The sequence below is a fragment of the Pristis pectinata genome, chromosome 5 (assembly GCF_009764475.1).
Source record: "Pristis pectinata isolate sPriPec2 chromosome 5, sPriPec2.1.pri, whole genome shotgun sequence".
NCBI lineage: Eukaryota > Metazoa > Chordata > Chondrichthyes > Rhinopristiformes > Pristidae > Pristis > Pristis pectinata.
In genome coordinates this window covers 58,605,421-58,633,140 of record NC_067409.1, presented here as the reverse complement: position 1 = coordinate 58,633,140, position 27,720 = coordinate 58,605,421, and the positions used below count along the sequence as shown (strand labels likewise).

General features: G+C 38.5%; 1 protein-coding gene across 2 annotated transcripts in view; it reads right to left on the bottom strand.

Annotated features, from left to right (window-relative positions):
- Positions 1–677: 677 nt before the first annotated feature.
- The window catches only part of umad1 (UBAP1-MVB12-associated (UMA) domain containing 1), a 53,491-nt gene continuing 26,448 nt past the window's right edge, over positions 678–27,720 (bottom strand). For both annotated transcript variants that reach the window (XM_052016775.1, XM_052016776.1), the window contains exon 4: positions 678–1,898. In XM_052016775.1, the coding sequence (XP_051872735.1) occupies positions 1,644–1,898 (255 nt within the window). In that variant the 3' untranslated portion in view covers positions 678–1,643. The remainder of the gene's footprint in view (positions 1,899–27,720) is intronic.

Genomic DNA, 27,720 nt, shown 5'->3' with positions numbered 1-27,720 from the left:
TCATTACTATATTGAATTTAACCTGGTTCAATTTCAGTGGATTTTACTGAATGAAGAATAACTCAGTTGCTTTATTTCAGCTATTAACACATATCTACAAAATCCAACCCATCGGCATGAATTCAAATGAACAGAACAAAAATCAGTGTGTATTGGCGAAGTTTTATTAATTGGTGAACTGTGGCCCTTTTAAAGGAAAGCGACTCCACAGTTGTTAAGGTTAATTTTCAGTATCAAAGGGATTGTTTAGCACTGATTAAACTTGTGTTATGAATTGATTTACACTTGAATAGACATGCCCCAACCTGGTTTAGTGAGTGTTTAATGGGCAAGTACCAAAAAATGTTGCCCTGCCATATGTTTATAATGCAGTATCTTAGGAGTTTACCAGTTTTCAAGTTTAATGCATGCTGAGGCACCAGAAATTGCTCTGAATTACTCCATAATGTTGGTAAGCAAGGATGAGACCACTACTGCTGAGTAACAATGCTGGTGAGTAATATCAGAGTACATCATAAATGAGACTGTATCACACTACTCTGGATATATTTAATGCAGAAACTGGGAAATAATTCTTGTTCCCAAATTCATTAAATGTCTACAAAATGGATTAAGGCCAAGCTGTTGATTCTCTCATTATTAAGACCATGTAAAAAGGTAAAAACATTCTATTTTATGGAGACATACTTTATTGGGACACCAAAGTTTCAAATGAAACCACATTCAAATCCTGTGCATTATGGTTATAATGTACATTCAACTGCTGTATAAGCATTTTTATTCTTTCAAAACTTAATATTAACATCAATCACTACTGTCGTAAATGTGTGTTTTGATATACACAAAATGGAGGATCTATTTTTTTCTACTTAACTGGATTGAGTTATTCTGGACTATTATGTAACCATCCAGATTGACAAACCAATAAAAGGACTCAATAATCAAATGAAAAGTTGCCAAAAAACACACATACATTTTCTTCTAAGTGTGTGTATATAATCTAGTACATGACAGTGACCAATACAGTTATTAATTTCAGTTCCTTTCCCATCTCACAACACAATCACAGTTTTATTTCTATACATCAAAGCACTTAAGAGATGGAAGTCAGGGAAGCAGTCTTCCAAAGACGATCATTTATATTGTTTGTAAAATTTTAGCGATAGGCTCCTTTGTAAGAGGCAAGATTCAAGTCTCTGAGGTGCCCTGCTGGTAGAGAGGAGAATTTCTGGTGGAATGGCCTGGTATACAAAGGTATAGTTAGCACAGAGAGTCATGATCCTGACAGAGCATGCATGACACCAGCAGAACTAGCAGAATCACTTCCATTTCCCCTTCCCCAACACCTCCATCCACCCCCACCCAAGGCTTCCAACCTTAAAGAATGTGTGCAGGATAATTGCCCAGTCCTCTGTGATTAGCCATATTAGTTCCACAAGAAATGCCAATCATTAAGTCAAGAAAGTTTTATGGTTTTCATGCAAGTATTTGCAATTTTCCAGATGGATCACGAGAAGGTACAATACCAGTTACATATTGAATGTCATTAATACAGAGAAATAAGGAATACATCAACAATTATGTTTTATTTAAATATTTAGAAGAATGGCACATACTTCATTCAAAATAGCTACATTCATCTGTTAGGAATTATGAAGTACAGAATTTTCAAGCGTAAAATCATATCCAAAACTTGCCAAGTTTTCATTCATGTTCTTCAGCAAGCTGGCTGGGAGGTCCTGAAAACCACCATGGATTGCTAGAATATGAGGGGCTAGGGTGAAAGGCACATCACTGAGGAGCTCCGCACTTATACCAAAACCTTTCAATGTTTGGTTCATCTGTTCAGCAGTAGATGGTTCATCTGTACATACTGGATATAAATTTGCTGTTTGACCCTATTAAAAGGAAAAAAAAGTTATTTATGATGATGCTCATTGTTTATACTTGAAAAAATTTATACCAAAAAACAAATTTGACATATGGCAAATTCTAAGGGTATTGCCAAAATTTACCCATAATTCAAGTAATCAATTTCATAACTAATACATTATTGTGGGTTACGTTTTACAAGGTAAGCCTTCTTCCAGAGTGCTGCAGTTATTTTGAAGGGCAGATTGTAGAGAGTACTTAAAAGTACAAAGTGCTCAATCTTCAACCTTCACTGTCCTAAATAATAATTTTAATGAATGGAAAATTGAGAGGACTTCAAGTCAGTCCAGCTGAACTCTGCTTCTAGCAGGCAATCTGCCCTCCTGTTGAGTAAGGTTTTATGGCTGGAAAACAAACTTAAAATTTACCCTTATGTTTTCTGACAGTGCATCAGTTATGTAAGCAGGCTATCCCAGTGACTTCTACAAACAGGGAAAAAGAGAACTGAAGATTGTCAAAATCCCTTATAATTTTGCATTTAGGACTACTATTTTCAGAATCATAAGAGAAAAATGTTTAAAAATAACTTAGTGGTTTTCTGAAAGATCTAAAACACAGCACAGAAATGTTTTAGTTTAAAAAGATAATAATATTGATTGATATCTTTCCATTGGAAGATTTTCAAAATTTGTCTTTTTTGCTGAATTAAAAAAAGACGTTTAAGGCCAGAATTTATTGTGCCACCCTAATAGGGTGGCAATGAACTTCCTTGAACTGCTAGTTTTGTGGTGAAGGTATTCCCATATGAAGGGAGTTCCAGGATTTAAAGAAACTGCAATACATTTCCAAATCATTTGGGAGTGCAAGTTGGACAGTATAGATATTTTTAGATATTTATTTATTAGTCACATGTACATCAAAATATACAGTGAAATACATCTTTTTGCATTGCTAAGAATGTTCTGGGGACAACCCGCAAGTGTCGCCACTCTTCCGGCGCCTACATATCATGCCCACAGCTCCTAACCTGTACGACTTTGGAATGTGGGAGGAAACCGGAGCACCTGGAGGAAACCCACGCGGACACGGGGAGGACATACAAACTCCTTACAGGCAGCAGCGGGAATTGAACCCAGGTCGCTGGCCCTGTAATAGCATTACGCTAACTGCTACGCTACCGTGCCGCCTAGGTGGTGGGGTCCCCCTTGACTATCTTTGTCTTCCAGGTAGTAGAGATTTGGAAGGTGATGCCATAGAAGTTGCTGCACCACATGGTGTGCTGGTGTTGGGGCGAGTGAATGTTAAGGTGTTGGATGGGATGACAAGCAGACTGCTTTGTCCTGGATGTTGTGGAGCTTCTTGAGTGTTGTAAATGTAAATAAGTGAGAAGTATTCTATCACACTGGTGACGTGCCTTGTAGATTCCTTGGACAGCTAGGAAGGAGTCATTTACCACACGCCACCACTCCTCTGATCTACTCTTGCAGCCACAGTTCCTATGCATCCAGTCCAGTCAAATTACTGAACAAAAGGGAATCTCCTGGTTGCTATTGGTGTGCATATTTTGGCAATGGTGATATTGGTATGTTAAGTGGAGTGTAAGACTATCTTTAAGGAAACTATTTTTACCAAGAAAAAAATAAAGAGCAGAAGTAGACCTCACAGCCTTCGAGAGCCTTGCACTCCTCTTAACATTCAGCAGCATCATGGATGATATTTTATTTCAATTTTTCTGCTGATCTCCAAATCCCTTGACTCCCCTGGATTCCAAACATGGATCGATGTCAGCTTTGAATGTACTTGGGGCAGGGAATGTCACAGACTCACAATTCCTCAATTTCTGCTGATCTCAGTTCTAAACAACAGTAATAGGTTTCCACAGAATACAAGCAGGTTGGTGGAATGGGCAGGTACGTGGCTGATGAACATTCATCCAGCAAAGTGCAAAGTGTTACATTTCATTAGAGAAAAACAATATAAACTGAAGGACATAATTATAAAAGGAAAATAGGTCTGTATGTATATGTGCATAATGATTTCAGAGTATGAAAGTTATGACGAACCTTTCCTGGCTTGCCTATAGCTGGAGTATTGTATCCAAGTGTGTTGTCATAATTTAGGAAAGATATGATGGCCTTAGAAAAGGTGTAGAAGAGATTTACTAGAATGATTACAGGAATAAGTGATTTTAGTTTTAAGAATAGACTGGAGAAGCTGGGTGGTTCTCCCTGGAACAGAGAAGCTATATAGGGGATCTGAGTCATTTAAATATCAAACAGACTATAGACAAAGTTGAAAGAGAGAAACTGTTCTCATTGGGAAAAGGGTCAAGAACCTGAAGTCATCTGTTTGGCTACAGAAGCTAAGTGATATTTGCAAAAACATTTTTCAGATGCAGTTAGGATCTGCAATACAAAGCTGGGGCTGGGGGAATGGGGTGGTGGTGGATTTAGTGGAGACAGATTCATCATGGCATTCAAAGTAGAAATGGGTAAACATTGGAAAAAATGGTGGGTTATATGGGAGAAGGGCAAGCTACACAACTCTTGCATCTCACTTAATATCCACTTAATTTTTTGTTACCAGAAAATCTGCATACATTGTAATCAGTCCCTTCATCCACATCATTAGTGTTGACCGTAAATAGCCGAGGCCCAAACTACTGGTGTGAAAATGGCCTGTTTATTGCTAGTTTTCTGTCTGTTAATCAATACTCTGTCCATGCTGATATAATACTACCACAAGCCTTTACCTTTTATATGGCATCTTCTAAAATCAAAACATGCCATGTTCAACTCCACTATCTCTGCTGACCATAAACTCAGAAATTTGTCAAGCATAATTTTCCTCTCATAAAACTATACTGGGCTTTGCTAATTGTTCTGTTATCACTTTCTTAATAAATGGTTTCCAAAATATTCCCAACAACTGGTGTTGGGCTAAATGGCCTGTAATTCCTATTTCCCCATTTTCTTTCATTTGCAGTGCTCCAACTTGCCGTACTCCAATTTGCCATCAGCTTTGAGATTTTGTTTGTAAAATTCCTCACTTATTAGCCATTTGTTTTCTTATCATATCCAGAATGCTTTTTGCGTCTTTGATAATGAAAACTGATACAATATACTTGTTTAACCTGCCGGCATACATTCTTATTCCACATCACTATTTTTCCCATCTAAGCCTCTAAGGGAACCATGCTTACTTTCATACTCTTCCTTTTAACATTTGTCCAGTAATTTAATCTTCTATTTCCTTTTTGTTTATTCTGAGATTCAATTGGTTTTTGGTTTTTTTTTTAAATCGATTTTCTTTTGGTGATCCAATGATTATTATTATATCTCCAAATCGTCAGACTTACTACATTATGAGCATCTCTTTTTAATCAATTACTATCATTAACGGTTAGCCATGGGTGAATCATTTTTCCCCATGGAACTTTTGTTTCTTAACTTTAAAGGTGTACCATTGATCATCTACAGTTATGTCATTTAAACTAATTTCTCAATTCATTTAGCTAGCTTACCATAAGAACCTATGCAATTTGATTTGTTTAACACTCATGTTTAGTACTCAGATGTCACTACGAAACTCAGTGAAATCCTTGCATATTATGAGCACTTTTCCCCTAAGGATTTGTTAATGCTTTTTTACTATTAAGTTACTAATAAATTCTGTCCATTAATATTAGACAAAGTCTAAAATATCCCCGTTGGCTCCCTGGCATATTTTCCCAGTAAAATGTCAAATGCATTCTATGAAATCGTCCTCCAGACGACACTTGCCAACTAGACTGTCCAGTGTATATGAAAATCCTAAGTCCCCTGATTATTGCATTATTCTTATTACAAGTTCCTGTTAGTTCTTGCTTTATGTTCTATCCAATAACGTAAAAACTATTGGGAGAACTATCAGCTATACCCACTAATGTTATCTGCCTCTCAATTATTTATCTCTGATAAATCTATAACGGAGGATGTAATAACACCTTGAAAAGAATAGTAGGATTGAGCAGAGCCAATGTCGATTTATAAAAGCAAAATCATATTTGACTAATCTGCTGAACTACTTTGAGGAGGTGGCAAAGTGGCACGGCAAGCAATACTGCTGCCTCACAGCTCCAGTGACCGAAGTTTGATCCTCACCTTGGGTGCTATCTCTGTGGATATGGATATGCTAAATGACTGGGCAAGAAAATGGCACTGAGATAGAAAATCAGCCATAACCTTGATGAATGATTGAGCAGACTTGAGGGTGGACTGCCTCGTCTTGTTCCTATTCTTATGTTCTGCTTATACTGATCCTAGTTCCTGATCGCCTAAGTCCAATTCATTACTTTAGTCACCCTTTTAGGATTCCCTAAACCCAATCGATGTCCTTGTGTTTCTATTCTTCATGCCTTCAAATTGTACTCTAGGTTATTTATTTCCTAACTTTGGATCCCATACACATCTCCATATTGGCAATCAAGTCAAATGAAATGATGCAACAAATTCAATGTAATGTTATGAGTGTTTTAAGGCATTGAGATAAAATGTTTTTATCTTCGACCGTTTGCCAATTTCTTTGCTGGGATCCTTTTTATTGATATCTCAATGCTAAATTCTATCCCTTCCAAACAAAATTTGGTTATTTTTACCCAAATCACTGCATTGCTATTTTGCCTTGATGTTACTTCTTAAATTTTAACATTTTTCTCTCAGAATCATCCAAATGTTTTGGTCTCATAACACCTCTACAGCCTTAGTCATTCAATTCTCCAAGACATTGGCTCCAGCTCAGTTATTTTTTCTGGTCTACAATTCCCCTCGTGCCACCAAGTCTCAGCTGGCTCTGGGTACATACAAATTTTTACTTTTACTGTTCCAATAATGGATATGGGAAATCACAATCTGTAAAACATTCTATCAAATCTTTCATAAACTGTTCAGAGTTATTATTTGATAGAAGCCGCAAACTGTATAATTGTCAGGTTCACAATAATTTGCTGGTGCATTTAAGCCTCTCAGCAAATATTTTCATTGGAGATATGAAATTTAACAATTTTCTTTACACTCATTCTCCCTGATAGATTAGTTCTCCATTTTATTGCTGAAAATAACATAAATAGAGTATGCAATCAGAACAATTTATTAGGCTAATGCATACTCTAAGACTATTCAAAATTTATGCTGTTGCTATTACACTTCAAATATAAATTGACTCAAAATTTCACAACACCTCTAGTGATAAGAAACAAAAAGTCTAAACCAGATAATTTAATAAAATCTGAGCCACTTCACCAAATACATTGTCAAAAACACAAGGAAGGATGTTACTTAGTGCTGCATTTTAACAAAACCACCTGTGATTGGGAACCAAAACATCCCCTTTTTAAAGTCATTAAAGAGATACAGCACAAAAACAAGCCCTTTGGCCTACTGAGTCCATGCCAACCATCAACCACCCATTACATTAATCCCATTCTTTATTCTGTTTACATTCTAAAACCCTCCCCAAACTCCTTTCACCTATACACTATGGGCAATTTACAGCGACCAATTAACCTGCCAACCCACACCTATTTGCAATGGGGTAGGAAATCCACACAATCACAGAGAGAAGATGCAAACCCCCTCTACATTGACAGCACTTGGGTTTCTGGCACTGTGAGGCTCTGCCAGCTGTGCCACTGTGCCGCCCAATATAATTTATATCAAAAGGACTACTCGTGAGATTTTTTCTTGTGTCTTGAGTTCTGACTGATATACAAGCACTCTAAGTTACTTAAATTTTCAGTCAAACATGCTATTCTTAACAGCAAGGTGTAGGAAGACAAACTGCTGCTTGGTTAACTTACTACACACTGTGGGTTACAGTGAACTTTGCATCACACCTTGTCATCACCTTTAGTAAATTCCAAATCTGCAAGCGTCAGCTGATAAGACACCCAGAGTGGGTTGCACAGAGGTCATGAAATGGTATGGCTGGATTAAGTGGGCATGAAAGGGAGTACAACAGCTGTATGGTGAAGAAGCCTAATTACATATATTGTGTTGGTTTTTCTTTAGGCTGTCAGAGATGAGCAACAGATTTAAGCACAGATCAGAACCTGTAAAGCTTCAATTTAAAATGCTCACTGCAGGAACTACTCAGTAGATAATCTTCCTTGCCCTACCCCCCAAGATCCTCACCAACTCTTATGGCAATCTTTTGCCAATTTAGTTCACTCCATATGACATTCAAGACACAGGCACAGCAAAGGCTAAAGGTTACACAGTGAACTTTGCATCACACCCTGTCATCTCATTTAATAAATTCCAAATCTGCAAATGCTCACTGCAGGAACTACTCAGTAGATAATCTTCCTCACCCTACCCCCAACATCCTCACCATCTCTTGATGGCTAAACCTTTGCTGTGCTCCAGACAAACTGTGCTCCTAACTAGGCATAACAGTGGTAACTACTTGTCAGTATTGGAAATTGCTCAAACATATCCAGCACACAAAAGGCAAAAAGTGTCTTACTGGCTAATTACTATCCTAACAGACAGCACCAAATTAACAAAATAATGGAAGGAATCCTTAACAGTTATAACAACAGTAATTTGGGTTCTGTTAGGACCACATGGATTCACACCTCATCCACTTTGAATCAAACGTGGACTCATGAGCTGGATGCTAAAGGTGAACTCAGAAGTGCCTTGACATCAAAGCAGCATTTGATTGAATATGGCTTCAAGGAGCCTTACTGAAACTTAAGTCAATGGGAATCAAGGAAATTCTTGAGTGACTGGTGTCGTGCCCAGTACAAAGAAAAGTTATCAAGATTGTTGAAAGAAAATAATTTCAGCCCAGGATATCACTGCAGGAGTTAATCAAACAAAAGCCCAGATCAAATACCTTCAGCCACAACATCAATGATATTCGCTCATCATATGGTCAGAGTAGGGCTGGTCACTGAAGAATGCAGTGTTCACCCTTTTGTAGTTCCTCAGCTAACAAAGTAGTTCATGTCTACGTGCTGCAAAATCTGGACATGCAAGTTTGGTTTTGGAAAGCGGCAAGTAGCATAGAATCATTGAAATTTATGACATTAATAAAGGTGATTCAGCTCATAACCATATTAGCCAAGAAACAACTATCTGATTAACATACTTAAAATACTGGAGGAACTCAGCAGGTCAGGCAGCATCTATGGAGGGAAATAAACAGTCAATGTTTTGGGCCAAGACCCTCCATCAGGACTGGAAGGGGAGAGAGCAGAAACCAGAATAAAAAGATAGGGGGAGGGGGAGGAGCACAAGCTGGCAGGTGATAGGTGAATCCAGGTGAGAGAAGATGAAAGGGAGTGATGTAAGAAGCTGAGAGGTGATAGGTAGAAGAGGCAAAGGGCTGAAGGAGAAGGAATCTGATAGGACAGTAGACCATGGAATAAAGGGAAGGAGGGAGGTGGGGAATAGATGGGCAGGTCATGGCAGGGGAGGGGAAAGAGAAAGGGTGAGGGGGGCCACCGGAATGAGGGAAAACAACTTCTCTTTCAGCTCCTCCCACTTTCTCCAAACCAAAGGTGTAGCCAATGGCCACTTGCATGGGCCCCAGCTATGCCTGCCTTTTCATTGGCTACGTGGAACAGTCCATGTTCCAGGCCTACACCAGTAACTCTCCGCAACGCTTTCTCCGCTACACTGATGACTGCATTGGTGCTGCTTCCTGCATCAATTTCATCAACTTTGCCTCCAACTTCCACATTGCCCTCAGATTCATTTGGTCCATCTCCAACACTCCTCTCCCCTTTCTTGATCGCTCTGTCTCCATCTCCGAAAACAGATTAACCAGCAACATCTTTTACAAACCCACTGACTCCCATAGATACCTTGACTACACCTCTTCCCACCCCGTCACTTGTAAGGGTGCTATTCCCTTCTCTCTGTTCCTCCTCCTCATCTGTTCCCATTGATGAGGCTTTCCATTCCAGGACACCAGAGATGTCCTCCTTTTTCAGTAAACGGAGCTTCCCTTCCACCATCATCAATGCTGCCCTCACCCACATCTCCTCCATTTCCCGCACGTCTGCCCTCACCCTATCCCCCACCCCACACCCCCAACATAACAGGGACAGGATTCTGTGGGTTCCTGTGTTGTGTTGGATGCAGAGGCATCCAACACATCATTCTCCGCAATTGCTGCCACCTCCAGTGGGATCCCACCACCAGACACATCTTCCCCTCCACCCTCTCTGCTTTCCACAGGGATCGCTCCCTCCCCACCGATCACCCTCCCAGCACTTATCCCTGCAACTGTGCAAAGTGCTACACCTGCCCCTATAACTCCTCCCTCACCACCATTCAGGGCCCTAGACAGTTCCTCCAGGTGAAGCAGTGCTTCACCTGTGAATCTGAAGTTCTCATTTATTGCATCCTGTGCTCCTGGTGCAGCCTCCTCTACATCTGTGAGACCCAACACAGACTGGAGGAAATCACTTTGTCGAGCACCTTCACTCCACCTGCTGCAACAGCCAGGATCTCCCAGTGGCCAGCCATTTCAATTCCACTTCCCACACTGACAGGCCTATCCAGGGCCTCCTCTACTACCAGGTTGAGGCCAGACGCAGGTTGGAGGAGCAACACCTCATATTCCGCCTTGGGATTCTCCAATCTGACAGCCTCAACATCAATTTTTTTTAAAAAAGATATTTATTAGTCACATGTACATCGAAACACACAGTAAAATACATCTTTTTGCATTACTGAGAACATGCTGGTGGCAGCCCGCAAGTTTCGCCACTCTTCCGGTGCCAACATAGCATGCCCCATAGCTCCTAATGTGTACATCTTTGGAATGTGGGAGGAAACCGGAGCACCCAGAGGAAATCCATGCAGACACGGGGAGAACATATAAACTCGTTACAGACAACGGTGGAATTGAACCCGGGTTGCTGGTGCTGGCACTGGCAGGGGTTACGGTTGGCAGGGGTTATGCTAACCGTAACCCCTGCCCTCCTTTCCCCTCCCCTCATGACCTGTCCATCTATTCCCCACCTCCTTCCCTTTATTCCATGGTCTACTGTCCACTCCTACCAGATTCCTTCTTCTTCAGCCCTTTGCCTCTTCTACCCATTACCTCTCAGCTTCTTACATCACTGCCTTTCATCCCTCCCTTCCCCACCCACCTACCTTCCCCCCTCACCTGGACTCACCTGTCATCTGCCAGCTTGTGCTCCTCCCCTTCCCTTTTTATTCTGGCTTCTGCCTTCTTCCCTACCAGTCCTGATGAAGGGTCTTGACCCGAAACGTCGACTGTTTATTTCCCTCCATAGATGCTACCTGACCTGCTGAGTTCCTCCAGCATTTTGTGCGTGTTGCTCCAGATTCCAGCATCTGCAGAATCTCTCGTGTCTCTACTATTTGATTAATTCCACCTTTGAAAATATGTTCACACTTTATAGGTTAAGGTACATCAAGGGTCATAAATGCAAAGAAGGTTTTTTACCTTTAGTATTCTTTTAAGCATAGAGTTCCAAATCCCCAACGTCCTCGTGTGGAAAATATTTTTCCTCAGCTTCCTTTTAATCTTTCTATTGATTACTTTAAATCCATGTTCTCCCTCATTTCCAATAGTAATCATCAATAACACCTCCCAATTCACTATCATTTTATACACTGCCAATGCAATCTTCCTGCCCTAACATCTTCATGCGACCTGTCAAAAGCCTTACTAAAATCCATTGTGATCACTTCAATTTGTGGATCTTTCCTGTCACCTCCTCAACAAAAAACTGTCAAGTCAGACAAACTTCTCTTAAATTCAGGCAAATTAAGCAATAATGACAAAAGCAAAGAAATGTAAACGGTATTCTGTTTTAGCATTCCACAAATAGTGCAGTGGTTAACTAATACACAGATTTTACAGTTAAATCATATAACAGCCTTTTTTGTTAAAACAATAACATGTATGAGATTAGCCACAGTTATTAGTTCAGAAGGCAGCAAAGTACAATGCATTATTTGAAGAGTTTCATGATACAAATATCTCAATTATATTAATTTAATATTCTCAACAAGACATTAGAAATAATTGAAAGAAAAAAAATACTTTATAACATCCTTCCTAAAGTGCTTGTTTGGTTAATCCATAAATTGAGTATTTTATGGTGATCACTGTTTTTTTTACTCTATGCCTTATATTTATAAAGCCAGATATCCATATGGTTTACTGGATGTGCTCTCAACATGCTGCACTACCATGGAAGATTTATGCAATCAGGTCAATGTTTCTGCTCATGTTTGAGAAGGGTTGCAGACCTCTCCCTCAAAAGCATTAGCAAAGCAGATGGGTTTTATAAGAATCTAGTACCTTAAGGGAAGATGTACTACTGAATATGTTAAGGGAAAGTTATGTCTGACTGATAGGATTACTTCCCCCTCCCCCCAAGGAAGGAAAGGAATGGTTGATGAGAGCAGTGTGTTTGATGTGGTCCATGTGGACTTCAGCAAGACTTTTGATAAGATCCTGCATACAGCCAGGTCAAAAGAGTAAGGATGCATGGGGGTTCAAATTGGATCCATACAGGGAAGCAGAGAGTAATGGTCAAGTAGTGCTTTTGTGACTGGAAGACAGTTACATATAGGGTTCCACTATGCTCAGTCCTTCATCCTTTCTTTTCCAATATATTAATGCGTTAAACTTAAAAGTAGGGGAAATGATAAAGAAGTCTGCAGATGATGCAAAGATTGGTCATATGGTTGTCAGACCAAAAACAACTTTTGTTCTCAGGAGAGTATGGATGGTCTCGTCTGTTGGGCAGAAAGGTGGCAAATGATATTTAATCCTGAGAAGAGTGAGATTGTGCATTTGCAGTCATCTTCAAATGGAATGTACCATTAATCGGAGGATAGTGAAGTATGAAGGAACATAGAAACCCTGGAGGTTTTGTCCACATAACCTTTAAGGTATTAGGAGAGGCAGATAAGGTGGTTGAAAAGGCCTACAAGATTAGCTAAAGCACAGAAATATAAAAGCAGGATAGTAATGCTAAAATTCTATGAAACACCTCTTAGGGCACAGCTTTAGTTTTTGTCACAGCCTGACAAGAAAAAGCAATTGCACTGGAGAAAGTGCAAAGGAGATTAACAAGGATGTTTCTAGGACTGGAAAATTTTGGCTGCAAGGAGAGGCTGAATGAGCTATTGTCATTTTCTTTGGAACAGAGGTGGTTCAGGGAATTTAATCAAGGCATGTAAAATTATGAGTGGCCTGGATAGAATAAATAGGAAGGATTTATTTTCCTCATCAGGGGTCAAAATCCAGGGGGCAGAGATATAAAGTAATTGGTAAAGATAATAGTACTAAGAAGGGATATGAGGAAAAGAAAATCACTCAGAAGATAATCACTGACTAAAAGGGTGGTAGAGGCAGAAACCCTCACCACATATAAAACGTGTCTGGATATATAGATATTTATTAGTCACATGTGCATCAAAACACACAGTGAGATATGTCTTTTTGCGTTACTGAGAATGTGCTGGGGGGGCAGCCCGCAAGTGTCGTCACTCTTCTGGCACCAACACAACATGCCCGCAGCTCCTAATCTGTACATCTTTGGAATGTGGGAGGAAACCTGAGCACCCGGAGGAAACCCACACAGACACAGGGAGAATGTACAAACTCCTTACAAACAGCGGCGGAATTGAACCCAGGTCGCTGACGCTGTAATAGCATTACGCTAACCTTTACACTTAAAGAGCAGAGACTTATTGGGCTACGGATGAAGTGCTGGAAGGTGGGATGATGTTAGTTAGCACTTTTTTGTCTGGCAATGGATACGATGGGCTAAACAGCTATTATAAAATGTTCTATTATTCTACTCCCACGAACATCATGAACAAATGTTTGCAGGTTTGTGTAGCTGGGTCAACTTATCATATTGCAGTAATCTTAATTACACCTTTCAATAGTTATTACCTCCTGGTAAGCCAGCTCATGTGTGTTTCAACTCCTATAATGTCTGGAAATCCACATATAATTTTGCAAAAACTTTTCTGCTCAAGTTGATGTGCATTGTAAGATTTTGCATTACTTTAAGACACTACAAACTGGATACATAAACTGGACGTCCTCGTTTACAATGGGAACCTTTAATGCTATGGAAGAAGACTTTGCCAAATTTTCCCAAATAGTGGTGGACAGCTATTAGAAGTGACCAAAGGCTCTGAGGCCAGATGTACCAGATTCACAACTGAATCTCTGACAGCAGGACTGTGTGTAGTTATAAAGAAGAATAATTACACATATTAAATGCCACATATTTATAACCAGGTAGAATTATTGCACTTTTGCAATACCACTTAAGTTAGTAGAATAATTCTTAATACTCTACAAGACAGTTTTGTAGTTTAGTTAATGAGTTAAATGCAAACAAATCCTATTTCTGGGGCTATAAATAGTACAGTGATGGACACTCGTACTCAGCATTGATTATTTTGAGAAATCAAACCCAATTCATTTTAGTACCATCCTCTATTGAAGAATAAGTGTATACTATACCTACCTATGACAGTACCTAATATAGAGACAGCATTTAAGGTTAATTCATGTATAGAATGTTTAGGCCTAATCAACAAAATGCATAGAATGTAACTGGGAGATTAGGATCCAGAAGGAATGAGATACTTTAGAGATTTAGAAGTTCATAGATTCTTCCAGCTTTAGATTTAATAACAAAATTTTCTAAGAGTAATACAGAAATGATTATCCTCAAAGGCAAGAATTCATTCTCAAAACTGACTTCATTGCATAGTCAAAACTGACATTTTATGATATTTGCCAGAAAATACCGCTAAACCTTTAGAATGCAACTTCTATGTCAATATTAAAGAAAAGATAAACATATCACATTTACCAAACTTTTATTTATTCAATGTTTGCAGTACCTGGAATAAGTCACAGATTTACAACTAGTGGTCCTGTACAAAACATGCCAAGTAGTTCAAGGTTTGAGTATCAAATAATAAAAATTAATCTTTTAACGTCAGCACTAATCAGATTATCCATTAAAAAAAAGTGGGAAGGAGCATGTTGTGTTACAAAGATTAACTGGTAGCTTTTTGTTATTTGCCAGTGGTCTAACTTATAAGGTAGTCAATTTTATTATTTTAAGCTCTATGGGGAATTCACAAATAAATCCTAGCAAAAGTAATTTCTAGTTTAGATAAAATACTGAAAAAGACTATGAATGGCGGTTTTCGTGTTCAGTAATCTTTTCCTCTAATTTTAAAACCAAAAGTGCACATTTTGCCTGAGGTATTTAAAGCATGCAAGTTCTGATGCAACCAATGTAAATGTCTGAAAATAACAGTAAATATAAACACAGTTCAAGTTATTTTTCCTGTCTTATATTTTCCAAGACTATTAAAACATGTCACAGAAGGAATAACTTCTGTAGACTATCTAATTAGGTTTGCTCTATGTGGTCTAATGGAGTGTCAATCTCATTTCCAGTGACTACTTTATTTCAATTCTGAAGACTTTTCAGTCTGGATAAATAGAAGTTGAAAGGAAAGATGATCTTCTCATAATTTAAGAGAATCACAAACCTTAGAATACTGCAGCAAGCAAAGCTACATTCTCCTAAGGTGTTCCTGTAAAAGTCACATAGCCAGTACGAGACCAAAACTTGGATGTGGACGGGTCCACTAAATTGAAAATGTTTGCCACAAAACTTTCAGAAAAACAAATACAATTGGAAGACAGAGATACCATTCTATTCCTGATTATTATATTTGAAATTAGATACGTAGAGTTAATGTTTTAATTAAGGCTTATTACGAGTATATGCTGAACCTGTTACTTCTCTTGACCATGAAGTGATGATACTTTCAAAGCTAAGTATTTAACTCTGTGACATACAATCAGACTACATAATAGCTGAATTATGTTATCTCGGGTTTGTGCTCAGGATATTTTCTTTATATTATCAATCTATAGTTCCTTAACTAATTTTGTAATCTCAGCCAGCCCTGCAACTTTTCTCCAACCTTGGCCATAATGTTCCAGCAGCATCTTTCTGCTTTCTGCTTCATTTTCTGTACAACTCCCAGTCAAAACAATCCATTGCAGCAAGGTCCAAGAGTCATAAGCAGAGAGTGACGAGGAGGTGTTAGGGAGTGATTTTAGGAAGGTGGAGAGAGGAACAAGATGGGAGTGGAGCACATGACAAAGAAAGGATCGGAAGTGGAATAGACCATCAGGCAGTTGATTTGGACAGAGTTGGTGAGATGATTGCTGGGGCTGGGGAAGGGGGATTTTGAGGAAGTTATTAATAAGATAGAGAGCAGTGGGAAGCAATATCCAAGGGAGAAAATTCAAGAATATATTCTCTGCCGGAAGCTGGCTCCTTGGGACTCTCTGGCAATGGTCCTGTAGGGTAACACCAAAGGAAGTTTCTATCTTTCAGCTGATTTATTTTAGTGTTCAAGCCCGTGCCATTTGCGGGCCTTGTATGCACAATAGGTTTTTGTTTAAAACATCGTATGCTGTTTGGCATCTCTGTGCATGCCCAGTGATCCACAGGAACTAATTTGTCACATGCGCAGAAGCATTACCAACAGATTCAGTTTCATAGCTACTTTCTCTGACCTGGAAAATGCTTTGAAAGCACATGTTTGGTCACACCTGATTGTAGTGTTTTAAATATCAGAAGTGATTAACAATACCATTTGAGTTAAAACCAGATAAATAAATATTAGGACAAGTGAACAATGCTCAATCAAATAGGTTTTAAAGAGCATCTTGGAGGAGGAGAGAGGCAGTGGAGTGGAGAGGGAATTTCAGAGTTGAGGACCTAGCATCTATAAATAGTGGTGAAGCCAAGAAAATCAGATATGCAAGAAGCTGTAGTGGGAGGAGGCCACAGCTCTTAGGATGTTGCAAAAATACATTGATGCAATTAGATTGATGTCATGGTCTATACATCCTGTCTCTTCTGGTCACATTCTGTTCAGCATTAATAATAGTTTATCTATCACTGACCATATATCTATAGTATCACCTTGTCTTTTCTAACAGCCTAAATTTCCCATTATCTGAGCCCATTCCACCACTACTTTAGTTTAAACCCTTGTCTACAACCTTGGTTATTCAATTCCCCGGGATGCTGGTCTGAGCACAACTCGTGAAGCCTGTATCCACAGAACAGCTCCCCCCATTTCCCCAAACTTGCCCTACTGCAACTCCCACCACTGCCAGAATTCCCTCGCCAACTCATTTCGTCTATACTCTACATTTGCAGGAGATCGCAGCAGAATAGTGTATTCTGCTATCCACAATGTATTGGTAGAATGTCAATCATCTTACAGTGGGCCAACCTAAGGGTTGCTGTGCACTTGGCCAGCTCCTGTCTTCATCGCGTCCTTATCAGATTCATCACAATTCTAATCTGTCCTGACGGTAGTGTCTACAAACTAATGCCAGAAAATAAATATAGACTAAATCAATTGCTACCTATTTGCAAGACACATCATTTTAATGAACTAAAAAGGTCAGACTGAAGACACAGCTTCAACTCTAAAGCTAACAAATTCATGCTTCTCTGAACTCGTATTATCCATATCACATAATGATAGATTTACAGGCCTAGAGCTTCTGCTAATTACTGGTAAAAACAGCACAATTTGCCCAAAATTGGCAAAACCAATATAAATGATCACAGAGTTTCAATTCATATACTTGGTGTAGATTCAGGTTTCTGCCATCTTTAACATTGGTGTACAAATATCACACCGGCCACATCTATGAAACTGGTTAAATCTTTATATAAAAATACCGAGGTTACATCAATCGCACCCATTTGTAGTCACTCAAGGAAGCACTTCAAATTAAGCTCATTTCATAAGGTGCAAGGGCCAAAGTAGACAATGATGAAATACTCAGTTTACCAAGAACCAGCCATTTAAGTCATTTTCAGTGATTTTAAATCAGGCTGTTAACAAATGGTTACCTGGATTCATTAAGACTGTACTAATGAAACTGAAGCAATCTACCACATCAGGTAATAATAATTAAATGAAAAAAGTAAACAAATATTCAAAAATGCTGCCTAATTCATTGATGATTTTATGTCTAATTATTGCCCATTTTCTAATTGCACCCAACTGCTACAAATTTAAGTTATTCTTTTCCGTTCCTCTATAATTTCCTTTGCATTTACCAAACACATTATGCACAATAAAGCACTGTACAAAATGTGAAAAATATAACCATTTATCTAATTCATTTTTTAAAAGGTATATTTGCAGTGGCATTGTGAACACTGTGACATTTTTTGTTACATTCACACATCTATGCCAAATCCCTTTTGCTAAATAGATGATGCTTCACCACCTTGTCTTCTCAGACTGAAGCCCATCAAGTCTGTGTCTGTTGAAATTCTGGAAAATGAAATGCAAAGACTCATTACTTTAAAACTACTTCAATGATAAATCAGGATTACAGTCAGCCACTGTCACAGGATAAGAATCAGTTATTAATGAACTTTCATTCAGCTCCTGTCTCTGAAAGGCCTTTGCTGATCTTCTTGCACTTTCCACACTACAAGTGTTTCTGCTATTATTAATTGATGAAAAAACAGACTGATAAGTTATATTGAGGAAGTTAAATCTTCAGTTAATGTTTAGACAAGGGAAAATAATTGCCAAAATCTAAAATACACAGTTAATAGAACTGTGGAATGATATAACACAGAAGTAGGCCATTCAGCTCAACATGTCTGCACAGAGATGTTGAATAAGTCCCATCCCTACCTTTTCCCCCAAAAGCTTTGTGCACTTCCTTCTTTACAGTGATTACTTTTTGAAAGTTACAAGTCTGTATTCATTACATTTCTAGCCAGTCCACATCTGGTCACAACTTGCCGTGGAAGAAAAATTGTTCCTGCATATCACCTCTGGTTCTTTTGCCAATCATCATAAGTCTGTGCCCTCCAGTTACCTCTTCTGTCTGCAAATATCTTTTATCATAAATTTCTCCTTATCAAAACTGTTCATGATTTTAAACCCCTTACTGAATTTCCTCTTTAGTCTTCTCCAAGGAAAACAAGTCTCACCACTTTATTGGTCCCTTAATCCTTGCACCAAATTCCAGAGGCCATAACATTGTTTCTAAAATCCTGAATGAGGACATTATCTTAAAATTCAAACTGAGCCATCTTTCAATGAACTCAGCAAAGCAATTTTTTGTTTACAAATAGCTGTGGATCAATCGTCCAAAGCCTGTGAATTAGAATTTTTATTACAGTGCAAAAGATTTTTGTGATGCAAGACCATAAGAAATGGGAGTAGGCCATTCAGCATGCTCTGCCATTCAATAAGATCAGTACTCTAGATACACAGTCTCACTTGTGCCTTGTACAGTCATAGCAAGATTTCACTACTTTTATACTCCAATTCCCCTTGAACTAAAAGTCAGCATTCCATTAGCTTATTGCATCTGGATTCCACCTTTCTGCATGTCATGTACAAGGACTCCCAAATACCTTGGTACTATAGATTTCTCTATTTAAATAATGTTTTATAATTTTTCCTTCCAAAGCGAACAACTTCACATTTTCACAACATTGTACTCCAATTGCCAATTTTTTGCCCACTCACTGATCAATATCTCTGTAAACCATTTATATCCTTCTCACAGCTTCCCTTCCCCATTATTTTGTATCATTCACAAATTTGGCTACACTCGCTTCATTTTCTCTAAATCATTAATATATATTTTAAACTGCTACAACCCTAGATGAAAAACACGATGATGCTAGAGGAACTCAGCAGGCCAGGCAGCATCCATGGAGAAATGCAGGTGATCAATATTTCGGGTCAAGACCCTTCTTCAGGACTGAAGATAGGAAAAGGGGAAATCCAATATACTGTATAGGAGGGAAAAGCAGAGCAGTGATAGGTGGACAAAAGAGGGGAGGCAGGGAGGGCACAGGGTGGTGATAGGTAGATGCAGGTAAGAGACAGTGATAGGCAGGTGCAGGGGAGGAGGGGAGAGTAGATCCACCGGAGGATGGGTCAAAGGTAAGGAGAGAAAAGAAAAAGGTAGGAAAAAAAGAGACTAGGAGAAAGGGAAGAAGAGAAGCAGCATGGTTGGGGGGGGGGGGGGGGGGGTAGTTGTGGGGAAGGTCGGGTGGGGATTACTTAAAGTGGGAGAATTCAATATTCATGCCGTGGCAGCATCCGTGGAGAAAAGCAGGCAGTCAACGTTTCCGGTCAGGGCAACATCCATGGAGAAAAGCCTGGCCTGCTGAGTTCCTCAAGTATCATTGTGTTTTTCATCTAGATTCCAGGATCTGCAGTCCTTTGCTTCTCTAGCTACAATCCTAACACTGATTCTTCCAGTAGCTCACTAGGTACAGGTCACCAACCTGAAAATGACTCCCTTATCCCTACTCACCACTTCCTTCAGTTGGCCAAATCTCTTCCCATACTAATGATATGTCTAATGCAAATATATAACGTTTACTGGTTCTCTTCAATCCACACTCGCTGATACTTCCTCAGAGTTCTAATAGATTTGTAAAACATGATTACCTGTCAGAAAGCCACATTGATCCCACTTGATGAGATTATGACCTTCCAAATGTTCAGCTATTACCTCCTTAATAACGGATTCTAACATTTTTCTAATATAGACGTTGGGCTAACTGGACTTCTTTTACCTGCCTTTTGCCTCCCACCACTTTTGAATAACGGTATCACATAGACAGTTTTCTAATCCTTTGATACGTCTCCAGAATTCAAGTAGATTACGAATAACGTATCGCTACCTCTGTAGCCACCACTGTTCAGATCCTAGGATGCAAACCACCAGGTCTAGCAGACTTATCAGCCTTTAGCCCCATGAGTTTGCCAAATACTAATTACCTCATGATGGGGAATATATTTACTTTTGCCCTATTTTTTTTTAATATTAATAGGATGTTTGTAGTACCTTTTAAAGACTGATGCAAAATATCTATTTAAATTCTCTGCCATTTCCTATTTCCCTACAACTATTTCCCTAGCCTCATTTCCTAAGGGGCCTATATTCATTTAAACTCTCTCCTTATGAACTTAAGGAAGATTTTATGGTCAGCTTTTATACTTCCCACAAATGAATGAGCAATTTAACTTCTCTTTTCTTTCCTATTCCAAGTAGGTCTGTGTGCACAGGGAGAACCCCGATCAAAGAGGTTCTCTTCAAAGCCTACTTGCCACTACCTAGGCTGTGATTCTGGGGATAGGGCCATGGTGGTACATCTCCAAAGTACTCTGGAGGCCTTTATTTTAGACAATCTCCCCACTGGAGGACCAGATTCCATGGCAAATCCCACAGCTTCATGGCCGATTTGAAGTTGGATGGTGTTGGGGTTTTTGGGGAAGTTTGGGAATGAATTCGCATTGCAGTCTCATTGACAAGGTCGCTTGTTAGAGCAGGTTTAAGTATGACTGCTGGGCTTACATTCAGGGCGTGAGCCAGCTCTCTATGGCCCAGGTTTCCGTCAAACAACTCCATTCACTACACACATTTCCCTGTCACAGTTCTATGCAACCATAAGAAAAACAACACTCCCCTTTCCTCACCAAACCCACCACCCCTGCTTTTCCCCTTTCTGTTTACTGTTATAATCTTTGGATTGTGCACCATCTTTCTTCGATGAAAAGAAATTCCAAATGTCAATTAATTTATCATAGTTATTAACTCTGAGTGTCCTCCTGCTTTACACTTAGTTCTTCATAGAGTCAGCTGGCCACCATTCAGGGTGTGAGTGGAAGTGGATAATTAGCCTAAACTTCCTTTGGTTGTTACGTAAGCCAACGCAGGAGCTGACAAACATGATGTGAATCACAGCTCTGGCCTGCAATATGCATATGCATTATAATGGGGAGTGGAGAGTGTGGGGTTGGGCTTGCCCACAACACCCACCTTCACAATCAAATAGCCAGCCCACTATTTGTCAAACTTGGTCAAGCTACCAGAGAGAAAACAGTACTTATAGTACCTGGCAAAGATCAGTGCTCAGATCTAGCGAGCATTTGACTATAGCAAGCCTTGCATAATTCTCCTGTCACCTAATGTTTGGAGGTGTCAAGTGAGAAAATTGCCCAAAACTGGCCTCATACTGGATTGTGAAGGGATACAAATGTAGATAAATGGAGTAAGTCATGATCGAACTGAAAATGCTTGAGAACCTGAATGCCCACTTCTGTTCCTATGTCTTTTCAAGTCAACCATCGGAATTGTTATGGAACAATACATCAAAGAGGATTAGGACAATTAAAACTGTTAGTATACTGTACCTATCATGAGTCTTGCCATGGCTTTTTATTTACATCAGGTATCATGTATATGCAAACAAATTATCTGTGTTAGTCACATTTAAAGCTAAATTAAACTAAACCTGCCACGTATTAATATGTTGAACAACTTTTGAAACTTACCCTGAACAATCCTGATGCAGGATCTTGATCCGAAACGGCAACAATTCCTTCCCTCAAGTCATGTTCTACTCTTTAAAGTGAACTGACAACAGATTTTTAATTGGAATTTGATGATACAGGTTGATGGTAAAAATTAAACCATGTGCTATAAATGTGAATTTTTAAATGCTTTTGTACAACTGTTGCAATTTTCATCAGCATATCTTGAAAGAATAATCTAGACAGGCGTTTGAGGGAGAAATAAAATTAGTGATGAATTTCATAATGGACTGGACCAAGTCAGAACCTTAGACATGATGTTATAGCTAATTAGACTGAAAGTGATAATTACAAATGATTCCATCTGCTCACCCAAATGGAGGCAACAAGGAAAAAAATTCCATTGTCAACTGTATACCCACAGGCTGTGGTACAGAAGAGCTAGGAGAGTGGTGGATAAATGGTTATACAACATGGACGGCAAGTATACATTTTTGTGAAAAAAAAACACCCCACCTTCTATTAGGCTTGTTATGGCTGGGACCAAGCTTTTAGTCACCATCTTCAGCTCAGTATTAATTTTCCCTTTGAATATACTCCTTGGAACACCTCAAATCATTTTCCATTTGTGAAGGTGCCAAATAAATTCAAGTAGTTGTCAAAAATTCATCAGGGCCTGAAAAAAAGGTCTATTTGGTTTTCATTATCACTTCTTTGTTGACCATTACACAATCCAGGAGTCAAATATCCAAGCAATGGACCAGTTTCATCCAGCTAACAAAGACTGTGCTGTGCTGCACGTCTACAATGTGTTAGAAACCTCTGTCATCCACCCTGGTGTACGTGTCATGCTTGTATATGATGTTCCTGATATTGTAGTTATGCACTGCAATATGGTTCAGTAGAGACAAAGCAACTATAGAGCTTTCCAACACCATGCACTTCAGGGGTGTTTTTTTGGAAAAATTACCAAATATAAATCTGGAAACCCGAATACAATAAAACAACTGCATTCCCAAGCAAATTGTTTCCTTTGGGAAAATAAGATAAGAAAGTGACTTTGTTAAGCAGAGCATGCACAAAATGCCCATAATCCTAGCCAGCCAATAGGTCCACCTTTTGATAGAGGGAGACAGGGACAGGGTTTCAACAGATAGTTAATGCACAGAATGTCAGAATTGTACTCTGTAGTTTGAAAGAAAAATGCTGGTGCATTGGAATTTTTCTTTTTACAGTCATACAATTATTAAGACTTCATGACCGAAGTATCTGATAAAGAGGAACAGTTGAAAGATGTAATTGAAGGGGAAGGCTACTCTGGTGGCTACTACACTACCATTCACTAGAGAAAAACATCACTACCAGAAGCATTGCTTTTTTGCAAAAAAAAATCTTAGTTTATTCAGAAACAAAATGGGTCCACTTAAGCTCTATCAATAATCTTCACTATCACGTCTGTACTAGTCCTAAACAGTCCAGTTTATGATCCAAAATAAATTTGGTTTCATTTGGCAGATTATAAAAGCAAACATAAGTTATGAAGTTAATTGTGTACTTCTTTGTCAATATGAATTCAAAAACCATGTGCTCAACTTGTAAATACAAATATCTATGATGAAAGGACATAAATTCAATGATAGTAACTAGGCAAACCATGGTGACAAACACAAGTACAATGGTGAGTTAAGTGAATTTTCCTGACTGGTATCTTCCTTAAAATGACAGCAATCAAAATTTGTCAATGTTCTCCATATAAATGTCATTAAGATGCATTATGTAATTATCAATATAATAACCATGACATCCAAATCATCATCTCAGTGTTTCACCAATTCCATGCTAAAATTATCAGAAACAGAACTCAGGGCCAGTAATCCTTACAAAGTTGAGCCTCAAACTTCATTTTTATAAAAAGATGAGCTGCTAGGACCTCCAGAGGCAGTTTGCCCAACGTGAGCATCAAATTTTATTCTGTTGCAAGGGAAATTCTGATGGTGCATGCTCCATCTAATTCTTTACATGCAATTAGCAGACAGGCAAACTTGATTGATCCACATCTATATCTGGGCTCCTCAGATGCCTAAAATTGCTGTGGATCAATATAATGGTGGCCATGCCACTGGCACTGGACCCTGTGCTCAGAAACTCCTGTGCAAAAGACAATCCTCATCAGAAAATAAAATGGCAAGATACATTCCATGTTCTTGCACACTGGGTCCAAATCTTCACTGAAATAGCTTTCACCATGCACCAAGACATCAGTTAAGACTCACCAATTAAAATGAGTCTAACAAGCACGACCCATACAGGACAAAAAAAATAAAATTGAATATTTGCAAAGTTAATATACTATCCTCCTTTTAACCTTCCACCAACTGTTCTACGTTCTATCCTCCTGACAGCCTGTGACACTGCTTCAAGGTGTACTGTTAGTTATAGGTAAAATTAGTGATTTGATCAAATAATAATGTTGTTTCTGGTTTTAGATTTTACTAACATATATTAGGAAGCATTTTACATTGTGTTATTTCACATCCTAAGTGATTTGTGAGAAAAGGTGTTAGTCAGTGTGGGCCAAGAAGGCAAAGTTAACCCTTGCTGCATGCTACCACCTTGAACTGCAATTCGATTACTTGTACCTTGTCTCTTCTCAAATGAAGTGAAGAGAACTTTTGAATACAAAAGATGACATGGATCTTTATCTTATTCTTCTTATTTATGGACCACTCATCAAATTTTACAATATTCACAAGAGACAGCTCTGATCAGCACTGGGGAAAACGTTTTCTCAAATTTAAGATGCAGCCTCACACTTGCTCATTCTAATTTAGAAGGAACACTGGAAAAAGAAAGTGGAGATTTCTACACTTTGTCAAATAAATACTAAATCCTACAGTTCACAAATGCTAGCCACAATGCAACATAGTTCAATGATCACGTGTTTTGACTTTAAAAGATGATAAGCAAAAATATACATGTACAGTTATCCGTTTAAGAGATAGGCTAGATGCCAAAAAATTGACTAATATTGTATGGATTGCGAATATAAACTCAAAAGTTGGAAGAGGTGGTGGTAATACAGGTATAAAGAAACTAGTAGGATTAAGTTGCTCTAAAATAACACTTTGAAATATAATTTATGGAAATTGTAAAAGATCTAACAATCTCTAGGAGTCGTTACAATTGCAATCTTTTTGCCGACAATTTTTATTTATTTAACAGACTTTGGTAATAGCACCTTCCTATTATATATTTCACATCATCAGTTATAGAAATGGAGGCCTCTCATCATTAATAGAGGAAATCTAATCTGATTGGTGTGCATTTGCTATTGGTCATGATGCCAGTTCATGTCCTCTTAACTTAAACATGCTGTAATCCCTCACCAAACAACTTTGCTATTTATCCTTCTATATTATTGCTGGCATAGAACAGATTCGATAACACCAGTTTTTCATCTATTTATTCTGGCTTAAGCACCGACCCACATTGTGAATGATAAACTTTGAAAGTTATCCGTTTAAAAATGAGCATTGTTGCCCATTACAATAAAATGCAATCCACCTGGCATTATAGACTCCATTAAAATGTGGTTATTTTAATATTTTCAGGTTGGAAGCCAGCTTAAGGGGACTAAAATATGTCTACAACATACCACAAAATAAAAGGCAATTGAATTTTTTAATGTGATTTCCCACAAGCTACAGAAAGTACTTGGAAACTCTTAAACTAAAGCACATCTAGTAGTATGAAAACATAATACTAACAATAGATATGCCATCCTTGGTGAAAGTGAGGTCCTAGACTACTTCTGGAAGCTTTTGGAGTGAAAATATTTAGAAAATGTTTAAACATTAAACAATTCATCTCACAGAGAGGATAATTGCCTTTTATAAAGTGGTCATTACATTTCCAGCAATTCAACAAATTAATTAATTGGTTTCATAGCATTTTTGGAGCCTCCAAAAACATGCGAGATATTATGTTAGTGCAAGTTCTTCCCCTTTTCATTCATGAAAGTTCAAATTGGGTTGCCTGTAGTGCTCTCAGCTCCAATTTAGAAAACTCTGTGTTTAAACTTATGCTCTCTCCAGAACCAACACACCAAAATAGATTATCTGTTGTGCTTTTTCATTGCTGTTTAGGGGACAACATCCACTGCTCTATGTAATAATCAAAGTCACTCTATTTTTGGAGGTTAAGGTATTACAGGCAAATGCAATGTGCTTAATGTATCTCAGAATATCTACCACATGCATGACATACAACCCCACATGCAATTTTTTGGTGGTTTGTATATCCTGTTTATCTTAAGCTCTTGAAAAGCAGTTGCGGAAGGGGAGATCAGAGGACAGATTTAAGAGACAATTTATTACTATATTTAAAGTAGGCTCCCACATCATATTTGACACCTGATTTACATTTAATGTTAACTGGCCAGGTTACCCAGATTTTGGGAAAACTGGTAGGTATTGGAAACAGGAAGCCAGATCAAGCAAATGAAGCAGAATGATAGATATGCCAGCATCTGTCAGTCAGTACATTATGAACATTGTTCTGAAGCAGCAGCTAAAAGCTGGCACTTCTGACCACAATCTGGCCCAGTACATAGTTGGAATATTGCCAATGCACTTTAAATATATTATTCTGTGGTTATGCAAACCAGAGGCTTGAAAATCGTAAACATCAATGAGAGTGCAAGTTAGCATTTTTCTTTGTACTCACCCTGGATATTGCAGTATACTTGTCGGCTCTAGAAGTACTGCAAACTTAGGGTCTCTATTCCCAATTTTCTCAAGAGCGCATACATGGCATGTTCCCATTGGATTATCAATGTTCATTCACAAATCACTATCATAAATCATATTTATCCCTATTTCATGTTCATGTAGATACACACAGGTACAAGTTCCAAAGACAAACTAACAAACAATAAACACAAGTTTAAATCACACCAATGATAACTGGGGAATTTAAATTTAGTTAATTGTAAAGTTGGATTGAGTACTACTGGCTTGTCATGATAACCCTTCTTGCTCACTAATGTATTGTATAAGAGTAAGAAATCTGACACCTTTACCAGTCTACTATATATGATCATCTTAAATGCTCCCTGAAATGGCTTAACAAGTCATGCAGTTCAAGAACATTTAGGAATAGGCATTGAATTCCGACCTTGTTGGTGACACCCACATTATAAGCAAACATTAAAAATGTGTGCATTAAACATTTTAACGATATTGCCAACATACATTTCAAGCTTCTCGACCAAAGGGCTTTTTCCACCAAATTTATTGTATGGTCTTATGACTAAACAAGTCTAACCGACTACTAATTAAGCCACTGAATTGTTCAGTTTAACCCAGACAACTTGTCATAAGACCACTTATGATCAATGTCATTAAATCTCTTTCAATCCATG